Genomic DNA, 22,303 nt, shown 5'->3' on the forward strand with positions numbered 1-22,303 from the left:
ACTAATATGTAAGAGTACTATTGAAGCCACCCAGAGCTAAACTTCACAAGGTCAAGCTTCTTTAAACCTGGAAGAGTTGGTGGTAATGTCATATCCACATTACATGTGTATGTCATATTCACATCACATATTACACATGTGTATGGATATAGACAATGAATGATAATAGATTGGGCATGTCCAAACTCATGCTATTGAATTTTTTTTATTTGGGTTTATTATTAGGTTTAATTTATGTTATGTGTTGAACATTTGATTTAGTGGGCTATAAATACAATTATTGGTTATGACTAGGATTTTACTATTTCTATGTAATTTATCTAAGTGTTAGACAACTTATTAATGAATTAAAAAAAAGTACAGAGTTGCAATTCTCCTTCTCCTTCTCCTTCCCCTTCCCCCTCTCCCTTCTATCCTCGCCTCTCTCCACTTCTTCTTCTTTTCTTTTTTTCCTTCTCTTCTCCCTCTTCTCATCAAATCTCTCTAAAAGTGTCTAAGTGTAAGAAAACAACAGATGTACACTGCTATTTACATGCAGACAGTTAGCAATGCCCTGGCCTTCATATGAAGTCAAGATGGCAAACTTTAAGGCCAGGATTAGAAACATACCCAAGTAACATTCCAAGGAGTCGGGTGTGATGTTATATACACACATGAGAGTCGGAAATGAAGCAAATGACCCAAATTTTCAAAAACATTTTTTGAACACAAAAATAAACACTCTTGGATTGGGACTAGATACAATTTTGTTGCTCATTTTTCTTTTAAAAGAAAATCCAGCCAAACAAATTAAAGTATTTATATTTCAAAAAATGGAATGGTAACATTACTTGAGATCCATAAACATGTTGAGGATGAAAAGCTAATTGTTTCAGAAATAGGAATCACCCTCTCGCTTTGTCTCTTCTTTTTTCCGTCTTGTCAAGTGTTTTCCATAACGTACAAGAATATCAAGCAGAGGCCTATTTCCAGCCGTCGCACCAGAGCTGAATTTTACACTGCTAAATAAACATTAAAATCATAGCTCAATATACAGGGAAAATATGTTGCTGTTAAATCCCAAGCCCTCTCATTTCCAACAAAAATCAGAGCTGATGATTACTTCTTTTTTTCCTTCTGATGAATGCTCCTCAATACTTGATAAGTCTACAAACAAATTTGCTGACCCTGGTAGATAATATCAACCAAGGTATAATTCCAACCTGCAGTTAAAGGGACCAATCAACATCATATTTGAAAATCACTAAGGTCCGTCTTGTTATATGTTCAAAATTTCCATATATTTTGAAAATAATATAGTCTTAACTTTAGTAAAGTTGGTCTTTCATGCACCCTCGCATTCACATAGAGCACAGAAGGAACAAGGAAGCTCATGCCTATCATTTGACTTTTATTTGTCGCACCAAAAAAGAAAAGAAAATATTTAGCTGAGCTAGATTCCCATGGAATCCACAAATTTTCTAAATAGTCTAGGGCTGAAAAGTTACCAAACACTTCCATGATCAGAACTCGACGTTAATGGAAAACAGGCATATTGGGATTAATAATCCCAAAGAAGAAATCAAGGGAGATAGCTGTCCGAGATGAGTATCTAAACAGAAAGTGCATTGCAGAAGGAAAGACCTAGAAACTAAACACAGCATCCCTCGCTAAACATTCGGAGTCAAAAGCAGGAAAATAAAATTAAAACCTTCTAAATTGAAACAGGTATATTAATATGAATTAGATAAATAGGATAGGAGTAATCCCCATCCTCAAGAAAATTTTAACCACAATATGATGAACAAGTAAAAAAGGTTCAAAATTCACTACCATGACATTGTTATTTAAACGACCTCCAGCCCTCCAAGATAGAAACCTTCCTGTAAACAGGCAGATGTATCAAATCAGGACAAACAAAGAAGGAATTGATCACTTCCTGTCTATTCTTTCTTTTTCAAACAAATCACTCCTGTAGTCCTATTGTGTACAGACTACAGATAACAACCCCCCCCCCCTTTTTTCGCAATCAGCATATTAAGTAGACTGACAAAAACTCAAGATGATGGATCCACAAAAGTAGAAAGGGAAAAGGCAACAAAACTCAGCATGAATGAATGAAAAGGAAGTGTTACCAAAGGGCTGCACAAGTTGCTGAGATATTTCAGCAACAGGAGTCCTCCAAAACCAGCAAATGAGCACAAAGTACGTAACAACCTGTGCACCAAGTTAGTTTGTTGGTGATCTCGCTGAAGAAAACAAATAAACTTCTAAACAATATCGATGAATGAACTGAGACCTTTGAAATAAATAGAATTTTCGGGTATGAATCAGAAGAACGTTTCATCTCCTTGTCATGCGCTTCTTTATCTGAGTGAAAAACAAAGCAGCAATCAGGCATGAAACCATAAGAACCGCTGCAGCAGATTGAATCAGTCTCTCCATCTCTCAAGATTTCTGGGACATTCCATTTTGGTTTGGTGATTTGATCATTAAATAGTTTTTTAACTACAAAATTGGAAGTACATAAATAATGCCCCTAAATTAAATCTGGAAATTGGCATTTCAAATCAGTAACATTTAGGCCATGATAATAGAAAGCAACAGTTGATATGATAATCCTCAGCAGGCAATCATTCAAGTTGAGAGGGGAATATTATGACAGATCACCACTTAACCAACAATTCCCACAGTGATCGTAAGGTGTATTTTACAAGCTACAGCAAGGGCCCACCTCCAAACTCCAACTCACCACACACCAAAATAAAAAAATAAAAAAAAGAGGGTTTGCAATATTGCATTGATTCCAGCAACCAGAAATGGTTCCAGCAAATACTTAGTTGTTCCATACACAGCCAAGATGGCTTAAGAAATCATAATTACTCAAATACATGCAACAAAAATTTATTCAAATAAAAGGGATTACAACAGCAAACAGACTTACAATTTGCAAGTTCTTTCTCCTTTGCAGCTGCCAACCTTCTAAGTTTTGCTGCCTGAGCAAATGTTGATGGCCTGTAACCAAGAAAGATACCAATGAAAAATTGCATAACTGACATTCTTAGATAGTACAGCCTCACTTCAATAAAACAAAACTATCTAGACATACTTTTGGAACTCAAACTTCATGAAATATTAAGCATACTCATAAAACCTGACAAGCTTTTAAATGTACTAGATTATAAGAAGTACTCTGCCTGCATTGAGTTCCAGTTGCTTCCTATAATTTAATCCAACTTTAGAACAGCAATGTTACGCCTTTTTTTTCCCTTCCAGCTACAGAAAAACTAGAAAATCTTTTAGAAAGAAAAACACAACGAAAAAACAAGGTGCAGCAAATACTGTGACAGTTTTAAACACCACACTTTCTTATCATAAATTGCCATATCTAGATTCTCGAATACAACAAGTTGCCATTGCCAAAAGTCAAACAAAGGCCTAACATTAGAGCTCTTCTTAGCCCAATAGCTTCTTCTAGTTGTAGTGACGAATTCTAGGACAATTGGACAATAACCACCAAGGCAAATTCTTCCTATCTAATATCAAGTGAATGAAGGTTTTGAATAAGAAAAATCCAATCACACGAAAACAACAGCCTCGAATTTTATGAGTCATGGTAATTCACAACAAAGCATTTGCAGTCAATGAACATATCGAATTACAGCCTACATGTCGAAGCAAATCAAATTAAAACCCATTGCCATTGACATATCATGACATAAATTGTACATATCAAAGCTATATTATTGCGTAGAGTTTGCATCGAAAACTTTTTTAAAATAATAATAATAATAATAATATAACACGCACTGAGACAAGGCGCTGGCATCTTTCAATAATTGCTTAATTTCTGCACGTAATTGAATCTCTGCAGCACTCTTTGATCCCTTCTGAAAAAACACAAAAGAAAACAAAAGTCCCTTCAAAACTAAACATTTAGACGTCGACCCATATATCCCAAACCCGCAATTCATTGCTAAAACCCAGTTTCAAGAAACCCATCAAAGAGGGTGAGTTACCTTCTTTAATTGAAGGAGGTATATAGAGACGAATTGGAAGGCAACGACAATGAAGAAGATAAGAGGTGCCGCGAGAGACCTCCTTGGTTGCTCTCCGATTAGAATTTCTTCTTCTCCCATGATTTATTCCCTGATATGATGTCTGTCTCTTTTATTTTAGGTCTCTTTGTTTTCTTGAATTTGAAGAGCTATTCTTAATTCCAGATTGTTGTATTTATATTTACGATTCCCGACCACATTGGTTGGGCTCCAAACAAGATGAAAGGTCCAAGTCTTGCAAGCGTGGGCTTTAGCTATAAATCATAAATTGAGAGTACCCGTGGGCTCCATTAGGACTTTTATGGCCTTTTTAATAATTAATAATTAATAATTAAATTAAACACATGAAAAATATATTTAATATATTAAAAATCGAAACTTTCCTCGATTTTTCCAAGGGTGGATGCTTTTAATGCTAATTCTTTTGACCTTTGACTTTTCATTATAATTTGGATCCGATGGCAAAAGGAATGTGCATCTGTGATAATTTTATTAGGTTTAATGAGATCTTTGTAAATAAAATTACCTGTTATTTGGATTGGTTGAAGCCAATTAATAGCATAGAAAGATTATTAAAAAAAAACTGTTCCAAGTATCCTTCGACTTTACGTTCAATAAAATTAATTAAGTTCCACTAGGTGTTTCAATGTTTCTCTTTCATAGTTTGCCTTTTTTTATTCAGTGCCGTAGTTTTTTTATTATTATTTGATTCGATCCGATTACATTATGTTTAATTGAGAATAGATTCTGTTGTTTAATTGATATTAGGTTCTATAGTTTGATTTTATCGATTCTATTGGCTTGATATGAGGTTCTCAGGATATCAAAAAAAAATATTGGGTTAGCGCTCGATTTTATAAAAAATAATTTAGATTTATTGTTTTACAAAGGACTAAAAATTGAAGGATTATAATTGAAATTGAGGATAAAATGCGGCTTTATTCTTTGACAGATAATAAATTAGGTATGGAAATCGAGAGAAAAAGGAGAGGAAAAAATTAAGAGAACGAAGAGAAGAAGAACTAGTCATCAGAGCTACAGTGAATCTTTATCGCTAATATGCGTTGTCTTAGAAGGAAACCCCAGTTGAGACAATTCCAACAACACTAAAGAAGGTTGTTATCAAAGATTAGAGGAACCACATGCTCCTTCTTAGTGCGACGAATCCTCTCACATACTAGCACGTGTGATACACACGCTAGATATTTTTTTGCCCTCTTCATTCAATTTAATCCCTGATTCTTTAGTAACTTTTCAATTAAATCCTGAATTTCATCTGACTTGAGCCTAATGAAGGCCCATTCTAGAGAGAGACAAAACGAAGGAAAAAAAAAGAGACAAATGGCTAACCAAGTTAGCTCATTCTAGTCGTGTCTATGATCCAAATCATAAGTTAACGAGTTAAATTGAGTTGACTAGGATCAATCCAATTTATCGTCATCCTGTTTTTTTTAAGATAAATCATATTTTTATTGTTTTTCTATGATACATTTAAACTCACCAAATTGAATAGATCATGTCATAACAACTCTCATACTATTTAATTTGAAGCTTAGGCTAGGCAAGGAATCAATTTGGGAGGTTTTAATATTGCATGTTGGAATAGGTTTAACGACATTATCAATGAGTTCAAAATGGCTTACTCATTTTTTACGTTAAAAATAACGTCGTTTAACTTTTCTTAAAAAAAAGATTGGATGACATTATTTTATAATTATTTTTTATCAAATCAAGTTTTCAACCGATGTATGCTATGAGTTTACATTTAAAAAAAATGTTCATAGAAACTTTATTATCACCTTGAATCCATATAATTATTTTTTATGGCAGCTGCTGTATTTTTGCCAAACCACCAAAATCAAGTGTTTGGTTGCAGTATAAAACATAGTTGTAGAGTATGGACCCAGTGAAAAATATGGTCCAACCACAGGTTCACGTGAAACGGAAGCAATGAGCTTTTACTAAGTTTCTACCTTAGGTTTCCTTTCTCCCAACTGACAACTTTCCCCAAAATATATTGTTTAAAACCATTGTAATCAATATATTAAAATACCCTCATCATTCACAAGCACCCTCATATTCTCTTGTAATCTTCAGGGGATCATCTAAATTGTCTGCCTTGTTTATTTGCTTTTCTAATGTGAAGATTTAAATTTTGATGTCACACCTTAGTTTCTCCCAACCAAACCAAATTACCCTTATCTTCTTACAAGAAACATCATCTCTTTCTTGCAGATCTCTTTTTATTTTCTCTTATTCTCTTATGTTTTGATAAACTAGTATCATTTGCGTTAATAGATATTGGTAAGTAAACATGTTGAAGTTATTGCGCCAATTTTTACCTTCTTCTATATTATCTTTAAACTTTTGTTTCATGTTATTGTAAGAATAAAATTTATTCCTTGTTGATTGTTATGGTTGAGCAAGAAGAAGAACAACTCAAATAGTAATATAAACACCTGACGAGGAATTCCAAGTGGGTAATCTATATTTTTCCTTAAAAATCCTTAATTTAAAGTTATATTTACAATGATATCAATTATATGATGTTGTTGATTGCATAGATTGCATTAGTTTTTTAGGCTTGTTTAACTTAGATTTTATTATAAGGTAAACAATTCATGTGGTTTGACCTTAAAGCCCTGCATTTTAGGAACTTCACACCGATTAAATCTTTCAATCAGTTTGACTTCCTTGATTTTGGCTTGTGATTGACCATCACGTTAGCTCCTCGATTTTTTTTCCATTACACATACTTTGAACTACAAACATTGATTCCTTCGTCTTTTTTTGTAAGATGCATTATTCTTTTATCCCTAGCTAGTTATATGCACTGCTCCACCTTTTGATCCCTCTTGATTAAACCCAAATGGTTCCTTTTCTGGAAATGGTGATTTATTATGACACATCATTCATATAAACATGTCTTAATTTTAGCATTTTAAATATGGACATTGTAGAGCAATAACATTTATTGACAAAATATTAGGACTATATCAATTAGTACAATAATGTTTTCTATGACTTTTTAGGGTGTAATTGTCTCTGATTGACTTGCATTTCTGTTATATAAATAGCTAGTATAGGCTTGTATATTTATAGTTCAAAACACAATGATCAAGACCAGTGACGGAGGCAGCGGGGGCTGGCAGGGGCCCCGACCCCTGCAAGAAATTTTTTTTCCTAGCCCCTCCCTTATAAATATTTTAAAAATAACTGAAAGGCCTCCCTTAATTTTTAATTTGGCCCCCCTAACTTCTTTTTTCTTGTTCCGCCCCTGATCAAGACGCATATGGTCTTTTCATATGGTTGGTTGATTATATTTAAACTTTTTGTTTCTAAATTTACAACAGGATGTCTTGGGAATCCTTAAACATAATCATTATTGCAACTTCTAAAATTTTCATATCTCTTAGACAACACATTAGAATTAAGAGAATGAAGATATAATCCTAGTGTTGCCTAGTTAATTCAGAGAGGTAAATTTATTATTATGTCTATGGTTATCGAAGTGAAATACCCTTACATTTAGACTCTTTGAATATGTAAATTCAAGATTACCTCAATGAGGAACATAATTGCCTCATTTATAGCTTATTGCAACTTATATCTGTCATGCTCATTTGTAGTTAGTTTTTCTCTATAATTTAAGACAACATTCCCCTGTTTGTTATATGAATTTTTACTGTTGTTTATAATGACATTCCTACGCTTCTCATTGGAACTTTTGCTAACTTTTTTTTTATTGGATAAGGTACAATATATTTGATTGTGTTTAGCATATTTATTCTTTTATATGTTATGTTGATTACTTTGAACCTTTTCTCCTTTAATTTAAGCTAATTTTAAACAACATTATCTGCCTGTTATAAGTTTTACTATTGTTTTTTTTTTTTTGTTTTTTAGGTTGCAATTTTTTGTCTTTAGTTTACTGCTGCTTTTATATGTTATACTTATTTATAGCTAGTATTCCTCCGCTAATTAACGCAAATTTCATATGACATTCCCTTGTTTTTTATTAGGATTTTTACTACTGTTTTGTCTTTTTTCTCTGGCTGTAGTATTTTTTGTTGCCCTTAGCTTACTGTTTTCCTTTTGTTTTATGCTACTTTGTGTGAACCTTTCCTTTCCTATTGTTTTTTTTTTAGTCTTACCTAACAATAACACTTCATGTATACATTGCTACATTAAAAAGTCTTTTAGCCATAATATTTATCTCTTTATTAGGCATTGTATTCATGAATAGAACCAGTGACAATAGTTTTTCGTATGTAATGAATTCTAAATTATATAATACAAATGAACATTTTAGCTATAGGCTAATGATTATATTATACCTACAACATTAAATGATCAATTGTATATTTAGAAATAACTTATCAAATAAGGAAATAGAAGGTTTCCAAAGTCATGATAAAACATCTTGGACTCGAGAGAAGTTGCATATTTTTTGTGATATATGCATTGAAGCTATTAAGAAAGGCATGAGATCAACCACTCATTTTGACAAAATTGGATGAAAATTTATGATAACTACCTTTAAAGAGTAGATTGGGCATACATTCATCGAAGGACAATTGAAGAATAAATAGTATGAAATAAAGAAGGATTAGAGGATATAGAAGAAGTTAATATCTAAAACTCGAGTGGGTTGGGGAAGTGAATTAGGGATAACTTAAACAATTGATAAGTGGTGGAAATCCAAAATTAATGTAGTTTTTAGTTACTTTAGTTGTCCAATTACATTTATCTCGTTGGAGTTTTTCATTACGTCGTTAAGTTTCATTAATTGTATTTAATTTATCTCTCGTTGGAAATCAGAGGAGCAAGAAAGATTAGGCATGCTAATATTGAGCTATTTTTGTGTGCCAAATATGACATAATTTTTGGCAACATTGTGGCTATTAGATAATTTATCTAGCAACCACAATAAAAAGCAATTTAACAATCTACACCTAAGAGTGGAAAAAAAAAGAGGGGTTCTGGAATGGGAGCATAATTTTTTTCATGTTTTGATCGATTGGTTAATAATGTTTCTATAATGAGTAATTATACATCCACTTTTAGGGATAAGAAAAGGTGTAGCATTGAAAAGGTTATGCAAGAGGTTTATGTCATTGATGATGTTCAATTTGCCAACGAGTTGCACACTTTTGCAATTGAGTTTTTCTATTTACAAGGCAAGAGGGAAATGTAGGCAGCATTGGGACTAAAGAGATAATTTTCGTGGCTAAAATTAATGTTTGAAATATATCAAAGCCTTGCACCTTGAGGTGAGGTTCTGTCTTTTTACTGTACTTATATTAATGTAATTGTTTTGGTTAAAGTCTAACTAAAACTTTATTGAAAATATGATTTGTTTTTATGCATATAACCTCTTTTAATAAGCTTTTGTTATGTGTTGTGACTTTGACTTTTGAATATTGTATTTGTTACATAATTAATTGTAATTTTTTTGTTATGCTCGTAACATGAGTTGTTTATGTATGTTTAAAATTCTTTATGAGCCATATATTAATGTTAATTGTTATGTTTGAAATAAAATGTGGATGATCTTTGCTGCTTCTGTCTATTGCCTAACGATGATAAGATAGACATGGTTGGAGTGATTTATAGTGACCACATTTCACTATTAATATGTTATAGAAATAACAAAGCTATTTCTTTATTTATAATTTAGATAATGTTTCATTATGTAGACTGTATTTAAGAATTGCTTTTTTTAATTATTGTATTTGTATTGTTGTTGCCTTTACTGTATTTAGTGTGCAGGAACTTGTTTGCCAAACTTTATATTGGTTGTATTCATAGAACTTATATAGTTATTGTCCTGTATTATTATTGGGTGAGAACTTTAGGTGAGAATAATAAAGTTTGAAAGTTTGCAATTGTAATAACTAATGATCAATATAGTTTATATATGCTTATATTTTTATATAAATTATTGTTTCATAGATGATTACAATGTCGCTTCTAAAGTTTTTATTTCTTATTCATAAGTTAAACATTTAGAAGTCTAGTATGATATTCTATTTTTTGAGCAAGAAAGTTTGCCTTTGTTTAATGAATTATAATTGATATTATAATTATTGAATGATACAAATATATTGCATCATTTATATTTTTTCATAGATAGTCTAATATCTGTTGACATATAATGGTACAAGACAATCTTTTCTCAATTATGTGAGGTAGTATAAAAGTGGTTCATTTATTCTAGAACATTTTATATGAGGCTCTCTTCTTTTTTGTTTTCTTTAACTTTTGAGTTATAATTCTGACTTATTTTGATTCGTAGTTCATTTTAGTTGTTAGTCGTAATGTCTTGATTCAACTTCTCTTTGAAGTATTAAACACTCTCTCATATGACTTATCTTAATGTGCTTCTTAGATCATTATCAGTATTGACTGAAGGATTTAAAATAGATTTTATTAGAAATTAATGATCATTATCGTGACGTGCATGACGCCGAATTACAGAGTTGTCTCCTGAATTGAAGGGATTTGGTTTTAATCATAAAGTTATATATTAAAAGGAGTTATTATCCTATCATGACATGCATGGTGTTGAATGACGGATCTGCCTCATGGAATTTAAATGGGGGGTTTTGGGTTTAATCATAAAGTTATGATCAAGGAAGTCGTCACCTAGTATCATGGTCATTAAAAAACCTATGATCTACGAGAGTCTAGATAAGGGGACTAGTTGTGCAATGGAAAGATATATCACCCCCATTGCATCATATATATAGTAAGTTGTATTGTTGATTGATTGTTATTATAAGTTGTGTTTTTATTTGTTAGTCTCATCTAAGGTTCAAGACAGATCTCCCTTCGTGAGGAAGCCTCTACCTTGTCAGATTAAATCCTAACTGTCATAGAGCTCAACTTTTAGCGTTGCATCAACAATCAAGATCAAAAATTAAAAATATGCAAAACCTAAAAAATCCTTAAATCAAACATCAATAAAAAATTAAGGTCATCATCAATGTTAATAAAAATACAATGTTAGTCGAGGTGCGCGCAAGCTGGCCCGAACACCCATGTTAAACTAAAAAAAAAATACAACATGAACCCTGACCATTAGCTTATTACAATGATTGATATGTTAGAAATCTAACGTAAAAAGCCTAAAATATAAAATAAATAACTCAATCAACAACACCTTAAGTTTCAATTTCATGTAATTAAAATAGTGGTTCAGTTATCAATTTGTAAATAAACAACTACATTACCTTTCGTACTTTTTTTTTTGGAGTTTTCATGTTGTTCTTCATGTTATGCCTCCACAAAACAACATAGAGCTACAAATAGCTTTTGCAACAACAAACATGCATATGTCATAAACAAACAAACTCTTAAAATTTTGGTTGATTTTGAAATGATAGAAAGAGGAGGTGACAAATCTAGGTTTTAATTTTAAAGGTAACAAATTATTCTTGATGTAGGAACAAGAACGAAAGCTAATTCAAAATATTTTTTCCACACTCTAACAAACATACAACATGGTTGTTTACTTTCCAAAATTTGGCAATCAATTAATGAGTTTTTCAATAGAGTATGGATTTTCAAAAATAAAAAGGTGATGAGTAAGTGATTTTAAGAGAAATGTGTAGTGTTGCAAACATATCTATAGTAGAAAGATGAGGGTTATTTTGGAAGGTTTTTAGTTTTTATTTTACAACGGTTATTTCTATCTCATCATGATGGTGTGGTTGTTGATGGAGAGAAAAAAATAAGGCGAGAACTCTTGAGAACTTGGTCTAGGGTGCTTCTCTTGAAATTGAGGTTCAACCTTGATTTTTGATGGGTCCCGCCCTTTATAAACGCTGGTTCAAACTTAACCAGACATATATTTTTATGGTTCCTCCAAAACTTAACCATTGTCTCAATAACAAACACCACCTAAGAACTTGTTTGACAATGTGGTTGGCTGCGTGTTTGTAAAATAATTGATATTTTTTTGCTTCAAATTTTTTTGTTATGTTTTTAGATTATTTTGACGTGCTAGTGTAAAAAATAAATTTTAAAACATAAAATAAAAAAATATTATTTTGATGTATTTCCAAGTAAATAAACATCTTGAAAAACAACTGCTACCACAATACAAAATATTACCTAAATCTATCATATGATATTTTTTAATTTCAATAAAAGTAAAGCAAGGGGTTGAAAATAATGAATGAGTACAGGTATATATCAATCTTAGAGGTATTTAAGAGTATAGTAGTGGTTAGGGGTGTTCAAAAAAACCGACCAACCGATTAAACCGAAAAAACCGAGAAAAAATTAACCGAAAAAACCGAACCAATAAAAAAACCGAATAAATCGATTAAAAAATAAAAAAAACCACTCGGTCCGGTTCGGTTCCGGTTTTAAAAAGCTTAAACCGATTGAACCGGACCAAACCGGACCGGTTTAAAACAAGGTATAAAAGCATCCATCCCTAACCCTAAATCAATTTACTCCTTTCCAGTGGCAGCCGCCACCCCCCCCTCCCCTCTCCCTTTCCAGCCTTCCCTTCCCTTGCCCTTGCCCTTGCCCTTTCCCCCTTCTCCATTCTCAGCCGCCCCACCCCCCTTTCCCTTCCCCTTCCCAGCCTTCTCCTTCCCCTTTTTCCCTTCACCCTTCTCAGCCGCCCCACCCCCTTCCCCTTCCCCCTTCCCAGCCTTCTCCTTCCTCTTTTCCCTTTCCCCCTTCCCAGCCGCCCCACCTTCTTCCCCTTTCCCCTTCCCCTTCACCCTCCCCCACCCCCAAAAGCAGATCGTAAGCCCAGAGGTTATCCAAAAGCAGTATTTTGCTTCAATGGTTATCCAAGCTCTCCCTGCAGATCGTAACCCAGAGGCAAGGAGGGCTTCTAGGAGTTATTTTATTGTATCAAAATTGTGTAGTTTGATTATTAATATACAGATATTTCTTAACATCATCTGAAAGGGGAAAGAGAAGAGAGTGAACAATGGTTATCACTGTTACCATAGAACAATCCGGTTTTCCTGGTTTTTTTGGCTAAAAAACCGACCCGAACCGAACAAAACCGGTTCCCGGTTCGGTCCGGGTTGTATTAATAAAGAATATCATTTTCCGGTTTGGTTGTATTTTTGGGTTAAAACCGGACCGAATCGGACCGTGAACACCCCTAGTAGTGGTTACTTTGTAAGGTGTTTTTGCTTGAAAATACTTTATAATAATATTATATATTTTTTAAAAAATTATTTTTAATATTAATATATTGAAGTAAAAAAAAAAAAATTTAAATAAGAAAAATAATGTTTTAGAAAACATTATTTGGGAAAAGTCGCAGCCATGGTCTAGAACAAAATATCTGTCCATGACAGGAAAGGAAATCCCACAAAATATCTAGTAAGTTGAGTTTACATATTTGGCCTCGTATTCCTTAGAGTCAATGGCATGGCATCGCTCTATCCTTTTTATATTCTCGGCTTTTGATATGTTCCCAACCACCAGCCTGCCCAAAGAGTCGCTATACAGGGCTAAGCTCGTCATTTTACCCTTGGAGAAAACACACGTGTACGCGGCATTTACTGTTGAGCCAGCAGCTGATTGATTAGCTGGCAAATATTACTATGGTCTGAAACCGGTTGTATAGCCTGTTAGTTTTGTTTTTTATTTTTTATTTTTTTTAAAAAAGCATTCTAATATATAATAATATGACTAGTCTACAATCCCCGAAGAGTATTTAGACGTGATTCTAATATATCTTTGTGTCGCTGTGCGGTGATTTTAAAAAATAATTTTTTTGATTTAACTTTGATTTTTAATTTTTTTTTATTGTTTAGACATGTTAATGATAACAATAAATTTTTTAAAAATAAAAATTAATATTATTTTAATATATTTATGCATACTAATTAATTACTGTTAAGAATGTGTTTGAGAATGCAGTGCAAATCACGTTTTTAAAAAATTTAATTTTTTTTGCTAGAATTTAATATAATTTTTATTTTTTGGATTGTTTTGATGTGCTAATATAAAAAATAATTTTTAAAAAATAAAAAAACATGATTGGCATGTATTTCGGTACAAAAAGTTATTTAGAAAATAATAACTAATTTTAAATAATGAATGAAAGAAATGATATACGATGGGCGCAAAATCCTCCCTCTGCTTTAAATAACAGATTTGTAATCGATTCCCTTATTTTAGGTGTTTACAGTTATTTGGAAGATCAGAAGAAATAAAACGCCACATTCAGGATCGTTTCATGTTCCCCGTTCAAAACTTGTTTTCAGGAGTGTATTAACCTTTATTTTTAAATATATTTTGTTTGAAAAGAAATTACATTTATATTTGTTTAATTATTTTTTATAGTTTTTAAAAAAGAATTTTGATATCCCGCGTACTTATTTTCACCTGTCTTCCCAATTCAGTTTTTGAGAAACATGGACTATAAAACTATACAATAAAGAATAAATTTGAACCAACCATAATGGTACACAAACTATATTAAATGCAAATTCAGGAGGAAAAGGCACAATTACATCAATTTAACATTTAAAAAATCTCGGATTTCAAATTTTATCTTGAAATTTCTTATTAGAAAATTTTAAATCTTACTCATTGGACAATATTGATATAAATAATTAATTTTTTTAATAGTTCTCAATAAAATCTATTACTTGTGCAAATGTAACCCTATAAAATCAACAAAATGGAGCGCTAAAATTTAAATGAAAGTATACTCAAACCATAGAGAATTGGATTTCTATACACACAACATTACACAAAAAAGAGGAACTGAAACACAAAAAACTGAAATGCCTATTGATAGCCCAGCTGAGAAAAAGCACAAGGATTGCCAGCATGGCAAAAAAAAAAAAAAAAATTTGAAATCCCGCCCAAACCCGCGGGCATGCCAAGGCAAGGCAAGGGCAGTGATTAATTCAATTTTAATAACTTCTTTTGTTTCCTAAAAACCCCTTCCCCTATCCCTCTCTTTAAGCCACACACAAACCCGCACCCAAAATTACCAAATCTCCTCATCTCCTCAAACAAACCCTAGAAACTCTCTCTCCAAGGTAAACTCGCCCCCCTTTGCCGCTGACTCACCCCGAGTCGCACCGTTTTTCAAAGTTTTTCCTCCGTTCTCACCGGTTTTCAACGTTTTATTTGCAGAAATCATCATGAAAGGCGGTAGATCAAAGTCTGATTCCAGAAACAATGACGCCAAGTGAGCTTTCGCTGTCTTAATTGTCTTTTACATAATATTAATTAGATCTGAGATCTCCTTGTGTTTTTATGATCTTTGTTCGTGGTTTTTTGCTGCTTTTTGTGGTTTTTGATTGTGATATTGTTTGTTGATTAGGCTAAAGAGAAAAGGAGCAGGAGCTGGAACCAAAGCGTCGAAGAAGGCCGCGAAGGATCCAAACAAGCCTAAAAGACCTGCTAGTGCTTTCTTCGTTTTCATGTAAGCAACTCTGCAATTCATTTTTTTTAATGAATTTTTTTTCTTGGCCTTTGAGTTATTGTGTACTGATTTCTTTTTGTTTTTAATATTGAAGGGAGGATTTTAGGAAGCAGTATAAGGAGTCTCATCCAAACAATAAATCTGTTGCTGCTGTAAGCTATCTAAATAGATATTGAATATGTTTACTTTTATACTGATATTCTCGTCTATTTGTTCGATTTTAATAGCTAAATAGAGAGTAAATTTATTGATTTATGATACTTGCAATTATTTTTATAAAAATTTAATTTCCAAACAAAGTGATTTGTTGTTGTTTTTTATTTGCTAATCATGTAATTGCAATGGATGATATCGCTGATTATGTAATTGAAATATATATTTATTTTTTGTTGATTTTGTAAATATTTTGGTTGCTGGATGCAAATGTAATTATGTGTTTTGCTGCGAATCAGGTTGGTAAAGCAGGTGGAGACAAGTGGAAATCCTTGAGTGAAGCTGTGAGTATTTATAATGACTAATATATCACGATATGGTTTTTGAACTGGTCATTTGTTTATGGGTTTCAATTTGTTAATAATATTAGGAGAAAGCTCCTTATGCGGCTAAGGCCGAGAAGAGAAAGTTTGAATACAATAAGGACATGGCTGCTTACAACAAAAGACTGGTACCCTTTTTGTCCTTGATTGCCTTTTATTTTTGGAAATTGTGCTTCTATGGAGAGTGATTGTTGTTTGCTGTCAAAATGATTGGTTTCTTCTGGGTGATGTTAGGCTGGAGGAAATGATGATGAATCTGACAAGTCCAAGTCGGAAGTGAATGACGAAGATGAGGAAGATGAGAGTGACGGAGAGGTGGTTTTCAAATCCAAACTTGATTCAACATGTATTATTTTTTCCGAGATTCTTGAGAGTTTTGTGCTGATAATCTTGTTTGGTGGTTGTTTTGTAGGAGGAAGATGACGACGAGTAAGTTGATGACGAGGAGCGGCTGAGGATGCGAGGATGAAGTGATGGGCAATTTGGTGTGGAATTGCTTAGATTGCTGTAATCACTTGCATTTCTAGCTTTTAAATATTAGCTCCCTTTTTAGCTGTTGTTTAGATCTAGCCTAGGATAAAACCAAAGGAATAGTTTCAGGAGCAGCAGCCCTGGAGCTCATATGGTGGTATGTACTTATCAAATATTTTCATGCTCAATGAAGTGATTTCTTCCCCTAATGCTTGTGCTGTGATGGCTGTTCATTTACCTATCATTTATTAGGATGGTGTTTGTTCATTTGACCACAAAAGGTTTTTTAGGTCCTTTGGCATCTTGTTTATAGTCTGACCCTTGGCAGCTAAATGCATTTGTTAGCAGCGTCTAATGCTCCCGCATGCTTTTCTTGCAACATCACTGAGGTTATTAGCTTTTGACTAATAGAGGAGGTATTTGGAGAATGATTCTCCATGCTTTTTTTTGTGGTTTGACTCTGCTCCCTGGTCTCTTCTGGCCCTTATAATTTTGACTTTCCCATGACGTGTTTCTTGCTGCCAATCATTGTGTTCCGCCTTCATGAGTGGCTCGAGTCAAAAGTGCTGTTTTGATTTTTGATTGCTTTCTCAAAGGATTAAGAGTGTGATGATGCTGACCCTGGCAAGTATTCTCTCGAGCCACTCATGAAGGTGGTCTCTTCACCTGAACAATTTATTTGACTCCAAAAAGTGGTCTCTTGGGAAGAATCTTGCGATGACTAGATCAGCATTATGCCATGTTCATGTAACTGCTCGTATGATCATGTGTTTGTACGGTAGCAAATGATGGGGGATTTCATCTGTTTGGCTGCTTTCACTGGCTGTCAGTGCGTGTGATCAATGCTGACATTCCTTTTGGATTGTTCATTGTTCACCAAATAAACTTCAGAGGTGGTTTCTACGTTTGCTGGCCATTGGAGAATATTGCGAGGTCGAATAGCTCCCGCTGCGTTGAGAAATGGTTGCGCAGACAGGCACTTCTGACGTTGACTGATAAGTTGATAATACCGTATTACCGTGATGGCCAATTTGGATTTTCCTTCGCTATGAAAAGTTTTTATATGGTATTATTTCAGCCTTGCATTTTGGAGTCTTTTATTTATTTATTTACAAAATAGTTTTTATATATCTAATATCATAATAATATAAAACTATTCATTCAATTTTACTGAAATTTTTAGATTAAGACATTTTTTAATATGATATTAGAATTTAAGTCTTGCCACCATCACTCATTAAATTATTTATTGAACTTCACATGCAATAGTTAAGATGATTTTTGACAATTCTATCACCTTGGTTTGTAAAAATTTAGCTATTTATCTAAATTCTTTGTAGTTTTTTTTTTAAAGAACCACTAATATCTCATCAAAATAGTTTATTTATTTATTTATATACATGTACAAGCTTATAAATTGGACAAGCAAAATAAAAATTTCTAATGCATAAGCATATTATTTGGAGATCCATCAACGAATATGGATGGATAAACTAAAATGAGAGTTTTGCAGGTCTAACTGAATTAAAATAAATAAAAAAAGTTTTGGGACTTAATCAAGAATCCCTTTATATATATAGTTGGAGTAATTATTTACGATGTGCCCTTTAATTTGCTAACTTGATACCATCTCTTAATTGTTTTTAACCTCAAATTATGATAGTTTTTTTTTTTATATAAAAACAAAAGAAAGAAAGAAAAGGAATAGGATGCACCTTGCAAATGGCTGCTAGAGCTATCCTAATTCCTAAGGTTGCATTGCTACTACAGGTAATGCTCATGGAGAAATTGTCTACCACTACATGAACGAGAAAGGCCAATATATTTGAAAGCACAATCATGTTTACAAAGTAAAATCCACACAAACATGTCTCTTCGATTTTTTAAAGTCAATGGACAACACCTTGTCTCCTTGGAAATTTTATGCATCTTCCGATGTATGAAAATCATGTTTGAGTTTTGGGAACAAAAAACTCCAATCTCAACTTTTTCATACTATAAAAAACACAAGAAAAAAAATTCATAGAGGCCTCTAAAAACACTCTCTAATCTTGTTTTAAAAGTATGAGATGGTTGAATGATTTTTCGAACAACATTGCAAATATCTATTTAAATAGAGGATTTTGTTTGAAGTAAATAATAAGAAAAACAATAATTTTAAAAAAAGAAGACCAAGAAAACCAAGTCTAGACATGCTTGAGCTTGAAAGAATGACCCAGATACACTTGGGCTTACATGGTCATCTTTTTACGCTTGTCCTTTAAAAATAAACACTGGGCACACTTGAATTTTTAAAAGAACCCGGGAATGCTTGGGTTTCCAAGGCTAAATATCTCCCCCCACCCTTTTTGTAAAGATAACAAACAATATATTATCTGCTTGAGAAGACAATGCATCATTCAATGCAATAGTTTCTGGTCATCTTTGATGGCTAGAAAATTGAGATCCTATAAAACTCAATTTCAAGTTTTTTTAATCTAAAAACACACAAGGAAAAGAAAAATATCATAAAAACTTTTTAAACCACATTTATAATCACAAAGCACATTTAATTAGCATAAAAACCCAATATCAAATCAAAATAAATTTTTTAGGTCTGGTCTGCTTTTTTCTATATCATTAAAGGCTGAAACCATTTCTATTAAGCTTGTATCTTAAAAATAAACCCATTAACATCAAAATCAGAGTTATTGATTGTCAAAATATGGTTGAGTTAAAGTTCTCTCTTCTCTTATTTTATAGTGATTCTCCTTTTCCTCTCTCAAATATAAGGGATTAAAATGTAAATGAAACAAGGTTTCATGTATGAAATGTAAACTTTAAAAACAATAGGGGTCAAAGTATAAAAAGACATGCCACCTTTTTTTTTTTTTTTTTTGTTAATTTCAATCATTTTCTTTTTAATATTTTTAACCAATCCTATACTTTCATTTTGTAATAGCAATATGTAATGTAATACTTAAATAATTTTTTCCACGATGCATATGCAATATCATGCATAACAAATCAAATATCAACAAATAGAATAATGCCAACATAACTTCTGAACGAAAATGAAAGAAATGAAATTTAATATTCAAAGCAAAAAAAAAAAATTATAAAAAGGAAAAAAATGCCATAAATAAGGACATGAATAGTAAAAATAGTTTCCATGACCACACATTAAAACCCAAAATTTTTTATTGTGTTAAAAAAATAACTAGTGGTATCTTGGTGTCTATTTTAAAGAAATAAAAAGATATAAGTAGCACAAAAAAATCATAAATTGAGATATTTTTATTATTTTTTATGAGCCATTAAATTTTAATTAAGAGGAAGATATAAATCAGTGATGGAGCACCATGAAACTGATGTTAAAACAGCTGGGACCACTCCTGGGCCCTCGAGGCTAAAACATGAAATATCCATCGTCAGCCAACTAATTAGGCTTAATTATCTAAGCACTGTTGCTCCAAATGCCTCCATCTTTACCTGTTAATCAAAGGATCAGCACTAGCAGGAAATAAAACGAACATGGACATGTCTATTTTTTAGGGGTCCATGCCCATGTGCACATGACTCCCACTATGTTCAGAGCTTGTGCTTGCCCCTCGGCATGGGGGTGTGACCCATTAGAGACAGACAGGAAAATAAAAATAAAAATGATGGCAACAGCTCCTGGAAAATGCTTCCTGGTCACCGGCCCTCCGGTAAGTAACATCAAAATCACTCTTTTTACATACAGTTTTCAATGAATTTCTAAGTGGGAAATGTCTCCACTCTCTTGCAAAGTCTCAAAGAAATGCGCTGTGTAAATGGCAGGGTGTAGGTAAAACCACACTGATAATGAGAGTGTTTGAAACCCTCAAAACCTCAAACCCCACCTTGAAAATTCAAGGTTTTTACACTAGTAATGCCTCTCTCTCCCTCTCTCACTCTTTGCTTATCATCTCTTGTTAATTACACTTTTTTTTTTGAAGTAGAAAACACATGTTAATAATAGTTGTTTTTTGTGATAATTAGGGGAGATTAGAGAAGGGATTGAGAGGGTTGGCTTTGAAGTTGTCACTTTAGATGGACGCAAAGCCCCTCTTGCCTCCACCACCATTTCTACGTAATTTCTCTCTCTTTTATAATCATTTATGTAGAACTCAAGTGCAAGCAGTTAAAAAGCAAGGATCTCTGTTACATATACCTGGGATTGCATAAAATTATCACTACAGTGGATGATTGTCCCTGGCTTTTTTTTTAATTCGATGCATTTGAACTTCAAATCCTGAAAAATCAATTAAAGAAATGCAATTGTTACTTTTGGGATAAAAAATCAAACAGGGTTTTTTCTTGCTTTTTGAATTTTTTTTTAACAGTAGCTACTGAATTGTGTCCCATGTATAAGGTAGATGTGGTGATTTCATTTGATTTAGAATTACTGTCTCTATATCGGTATTTGCCAGCAAGATTCTGTATTGGTTCAACTAGGATGGTTTAATTTCCTGTCATGAGTTATTTGTTGTTTTACTTGTCTTGTTAGTTATCTCCAGCTGAAGTATCTCATAATTTCAGCCCAGAGTCTATCAGATGGCCCACAGTTGGGAAGTATAAAGTAGACATTGCATCATTTGAGGCTCTGGCATTGCCTGAGTTGCAGGTCAGTTGATTTCTTTGAACAATCTATTGGTAAATAATGCAAATCTCTTCATGGCTCTAGTAAATGGCCCTTCAAGTAATGCAAAGTTTTTGATCAATTTTTATCAGCAATTATTTGGTTGCATAAAGACTTGTGTTTCACTGCAGATTAAAGAAGATACTGATCTATTCATCATCGATGAAGTTGGCAAAATGGAGCTGTTTAGTTCATCATTCTTTCCTGCTGTTCTAAAAGTTCTTGAATCAAATATCCCACTTTTGGCTTCTATACCTATTCCAAAATTTGGCCGTGATATACCTGCAGGTATTTCAGCCGAACACACTTCTCAAAAAAGCAAATATCTGCAATCACTTTCACAATCAGTAGACTGAATGTTCTCTTATTTGTTATAGATTTCTGTTGATACCACAGTGCTCAGAGATCAGGTAGAAAGGGATAAATGCACAACATTCTAGCAAAAGTAGTTTGAAAAATATTTAAAATGCTCTTATAAATGGCGTCATTTTTATTCTCCTTTGAGAACTTAAAGGAGGATTATTGTCTCATTAGGCTCAAAATTGAGCTAACATATAGCACGAGACCCTGTACTTTTGGGAAGTTGTTGCATTTCTTCTGCTGTACTCGTACATGATTGAATACTTAAATTGCTGCAGTTGCAAGGTTGAGGGATCATCCAGGGGCTAAAATCTTCACTTTAAGCCCGAGTAACAGTGATGCCGTCAAAGAACAAATTTACACCCAACTTGTAGATTCTGAGTAAACACTAGATGCAGCATGGATTATGGAGCTATAACTTATTCAATGTTCCCGACTCTTGCAAGCTGCATACGTTGTGATCAAACTTTATGTAGCTGAAAATATATCCTTTAAAAGAGGTGGCAAACTGCATCTGGTGACCGGGAGAAGCATTAGAGTTGCAAAAATTTGACATTGTCAAGATGTTTCTTGTGAAAACTGTGCTTTCATTTTGTCTCATGTTGCGACTATCGGGTTTCGTGATAGATGAGCTCTATTTCAATCATTACACCGAGCTATTGGATGTGTAATCTCTTACACTCTACCATGAATGTGGGTGTTTTAGTTTGTACACATGCTTGGTAAACTGTTTTTTGGAGAGAGAAATGAATCTGTTCTCTGTTAAATGATCTTTTGGAAACAAATGTTTCTCTAAAGGATATCATTTCATGGTTAGACGGATTGGTGAAGA

The 22,303-nt window shown here is 32.9% G+C and overlaps 4 protein-coding genes across 13 annotated transcripts; 2 read left to right on the plus strand and 2 right to left on the minus strand.

The window, feature by feature from the left end:
* Nucleotides 1–779: 779 nt before the first annotated feature.
* On the minus strand, nucleotides 780–4,195 carry LOC7480461 (protein GET1). 6 transcript variants are annotated; one of them, XM_006382935.3, is made up of 8 exons: nucleotides 3,999–4,194; nucleotides 3,790–3,869; nucleotides 2,924–2,994; nucleotides 2,279–2,349; nucleotides 2,115–2,196; nucleotides 1,813–1,862; nucleotides 1,103–1,202; nucleotides 780–998 (listed from the first exon to the last, which is right to left on the minus strand). In XM_006382935.3, exons 1-7 carry the CDS (start codon nucleotides 4,116–4,118, stop codon nucleotides 1,131–1,133), a joined length of 546 nt encoding a protein of 181 aa, XP_006382997.2. In that variant the 5' UTR covers nucleotides 4,119–4,194; the 3' UTR covers nucleotides 780–998; nucleotides 1,103–1,130. The 6 variants fall into 6 exon arrangements, with proteins under 6 accessions (XP_006382997.2, XP_006382996.2, XP_024456419.2 ...); XM_006382934.3 differs by having other exon boundaries at nucleotides 780–1,001; XM_024600651.2 differs by lacking the exon at nucleotides 1,813–1,862 and having other exon boundaries at nucleotides 3,999–4,195.
* On the plus strand, nucleotides 1,673–22,241 carry LOC18099100 (uncharacterized). Of its 5 annotated transcripts, XM_052452829.1 has the most exons (7): nucleotides 1,673–1,684; nucleotides 20,108–20,158; nucleotides 20,271–20,358; nucleotides 20,472–20,562; nucleotides 21,012–21,096; nucleotides 21,243–21,399; nucleotides 21,750–22,241. In XM_052452829.1, exons 2-7 carry the CDS (start codon nucleotides 20,111–20,113, stop codon nucleotides 21,854–21,856), a joined length of 576 nt encoding a protein of 191 aa, XP_052308789.1. In that variant the 5' UTR covers nucleotides 1,673–1,684; nucleotides 20,108–20,110; the 3' UTR covers nucleotides 21,857–22,241. The 5 variants fall into 5 exon arrangements, with proteins under 5 accessions (XP_052308789.1, XP_052308793.1, XP_052308790.1 ...); XM_052452830.1 differs by lacking the exon at nucleotides 1,673–1,684 and having other exon boundaries at nucleotides 19,926–20,158; XM_052452831.1 differs by lacking the exons at nucleotides 1,673–1,684; nucleotides 21,750–22,241 and adding an exon at nucleotides 21,489–21,743 and having other exon boundaries at nucleotides 19,949–20,158.
* Nucleotides 12,500–13,541, minus strand: LOC112327559 (glycine-rich protein DOT1-like). The gene is made up of 2 exons (XM_024601365.2): nucleotides 13,413–13,541; nucleotides 12,500–12,772 (listed from the first exon to the last, which is right to left on the minus strand). The coding sequence occupies exons 1-2, from the start codon at nucleotides 13,539–13,541 to the stop codon at nucleotides 12,500–12,502; spliced, it is 402 nt and encodes a 133-aa protein (XP_024457133.2).
* Nucleotides 14,933–16,678, plus strand: LOC7480462 (high mobility group B protein 3). Its single transcript, XM_002306393.4, has 8 exons — nucleotides 14,933–15,073; nucleotides 15,171–15,225; nucleotides 15,361–15,462; nucleotides 15,557–15,614; nucleotides 15,915–15,959; nucleotides 16,046–16,126; nucleotides 16,233–16,313; nucleotides 16,411–16,678. Exons 2-8 carry the CDS (start codon nucleotides 15,179–15,181, stop codon nucleotides 16,429–16,431), a joined length of 435 nt encoding a protein of 144 aa, XP_002306429.1. The 5' UTR covers nucleotides 14,933–15,073; nucleotides 15,171–15,178; the 3' UTR covers nucleotides 16,432–16,678.
* Nucleotides 22,242–22,303: the final 62 nt, after the last annotated feature.

This window comes from Populus trichocarpa, chromosome 5 (assembly GCF_000002775.5).
Source record: "Populus trichocarpa isolate Nisqually-1 chromosome 5, P.trichocarpa_v4.1, whole genome shotgun sequence".
In the NCBI taxonomy this organism is placed as follows: Eukaryota; Viridiplantae; Streptophyta; class Magnoliopsida; order Malpighiales; family Salicaceae; genus Populus; species Populus trichocarpa.

Excerpts from the sequence above, each read along its gene's own strand:
- LOC7480461 (XM_006382935.3), bottom strand. The coding sequence starts at position 4,118 with ATGGGAGAAGAAGAAATTCTAATCGGAGAGCAACCAAGGAGGTCTCTC. Across the intron at positions 2,995-3,789 it reads GATGCCAGCGCCTTGTCTCA|GCCATCAACATTTGCTCAGG; the intron begins GTGCGTGTTATA and ends TCTTGGTTACAG. Across the intron at positions 1,863-2,114 it reads GCAACTTGTGCAGCCCTTTG|GAAGGTTTCTATCTTGGAGG; the intron begins GTAACACTTCCT and ends GCCTGTTTACAG.
- LOC112327559 (XM_024601365.2), bottom strand. The coding sequence starts at position 13,541 with ATGACGAGCTTAGCCCTGTATAGCGACTCTTTGGGCAGGCTGGTGGTT. Across the intron at positions 12,773-13,412 it reads AGGAATACGAGGCCAAATAT|GGGAAGGGGAAAGGGGAAGA; the intron begins GTAAACTCAACT and ends GGGAGGGTGAAG.
- LOC7480462 (XM_002306393.4), top strand. The coding sequence starts at position 15,179 with ATGAAAGGCGGTAGATCAAAGTCTGATTCCAGAAACAATGACGCCAA. Across the intron at positions 15,463-15,556 it reads AGTGCTTTCTTCGTTTTCAT|GGAGGATTTTAGGAAGCAGT; the intron begins GTAAGCAACTCT and ends TTAATATTGAAG. Across the intron at positions 16,314-16,410 it reads AAGATGAGAGTGACGGAGAG|GAGGAAGATGACGACGAGTA; the intron begins GTGGTTTTCAAA and ends GTTGTTTTGTAG.
- LOC18099100 (XM_052452830.1), top strand. The coding sequence starts at position 20,024 with ATGACTCCCACTATGTTCAGAGCTTGTGCTTGCCCCTCGGCATGGGGG. Across the intron at positions 20,359-20,471 it reads AATTCAAGGTTTTTACACTA|GGGAGATTAGAGAAGGGATT; the intron begins GTAATGCCTCTC and ends TGTGATAATTAG. Across the intron at positions 21,097-21,242 it reads TGGCATTGCCTGAGTTGCAG|ATTAAAGAAGATACTGATCT; the intron begins GTCAGTTGATTT and ends GTTTCACTGCAG.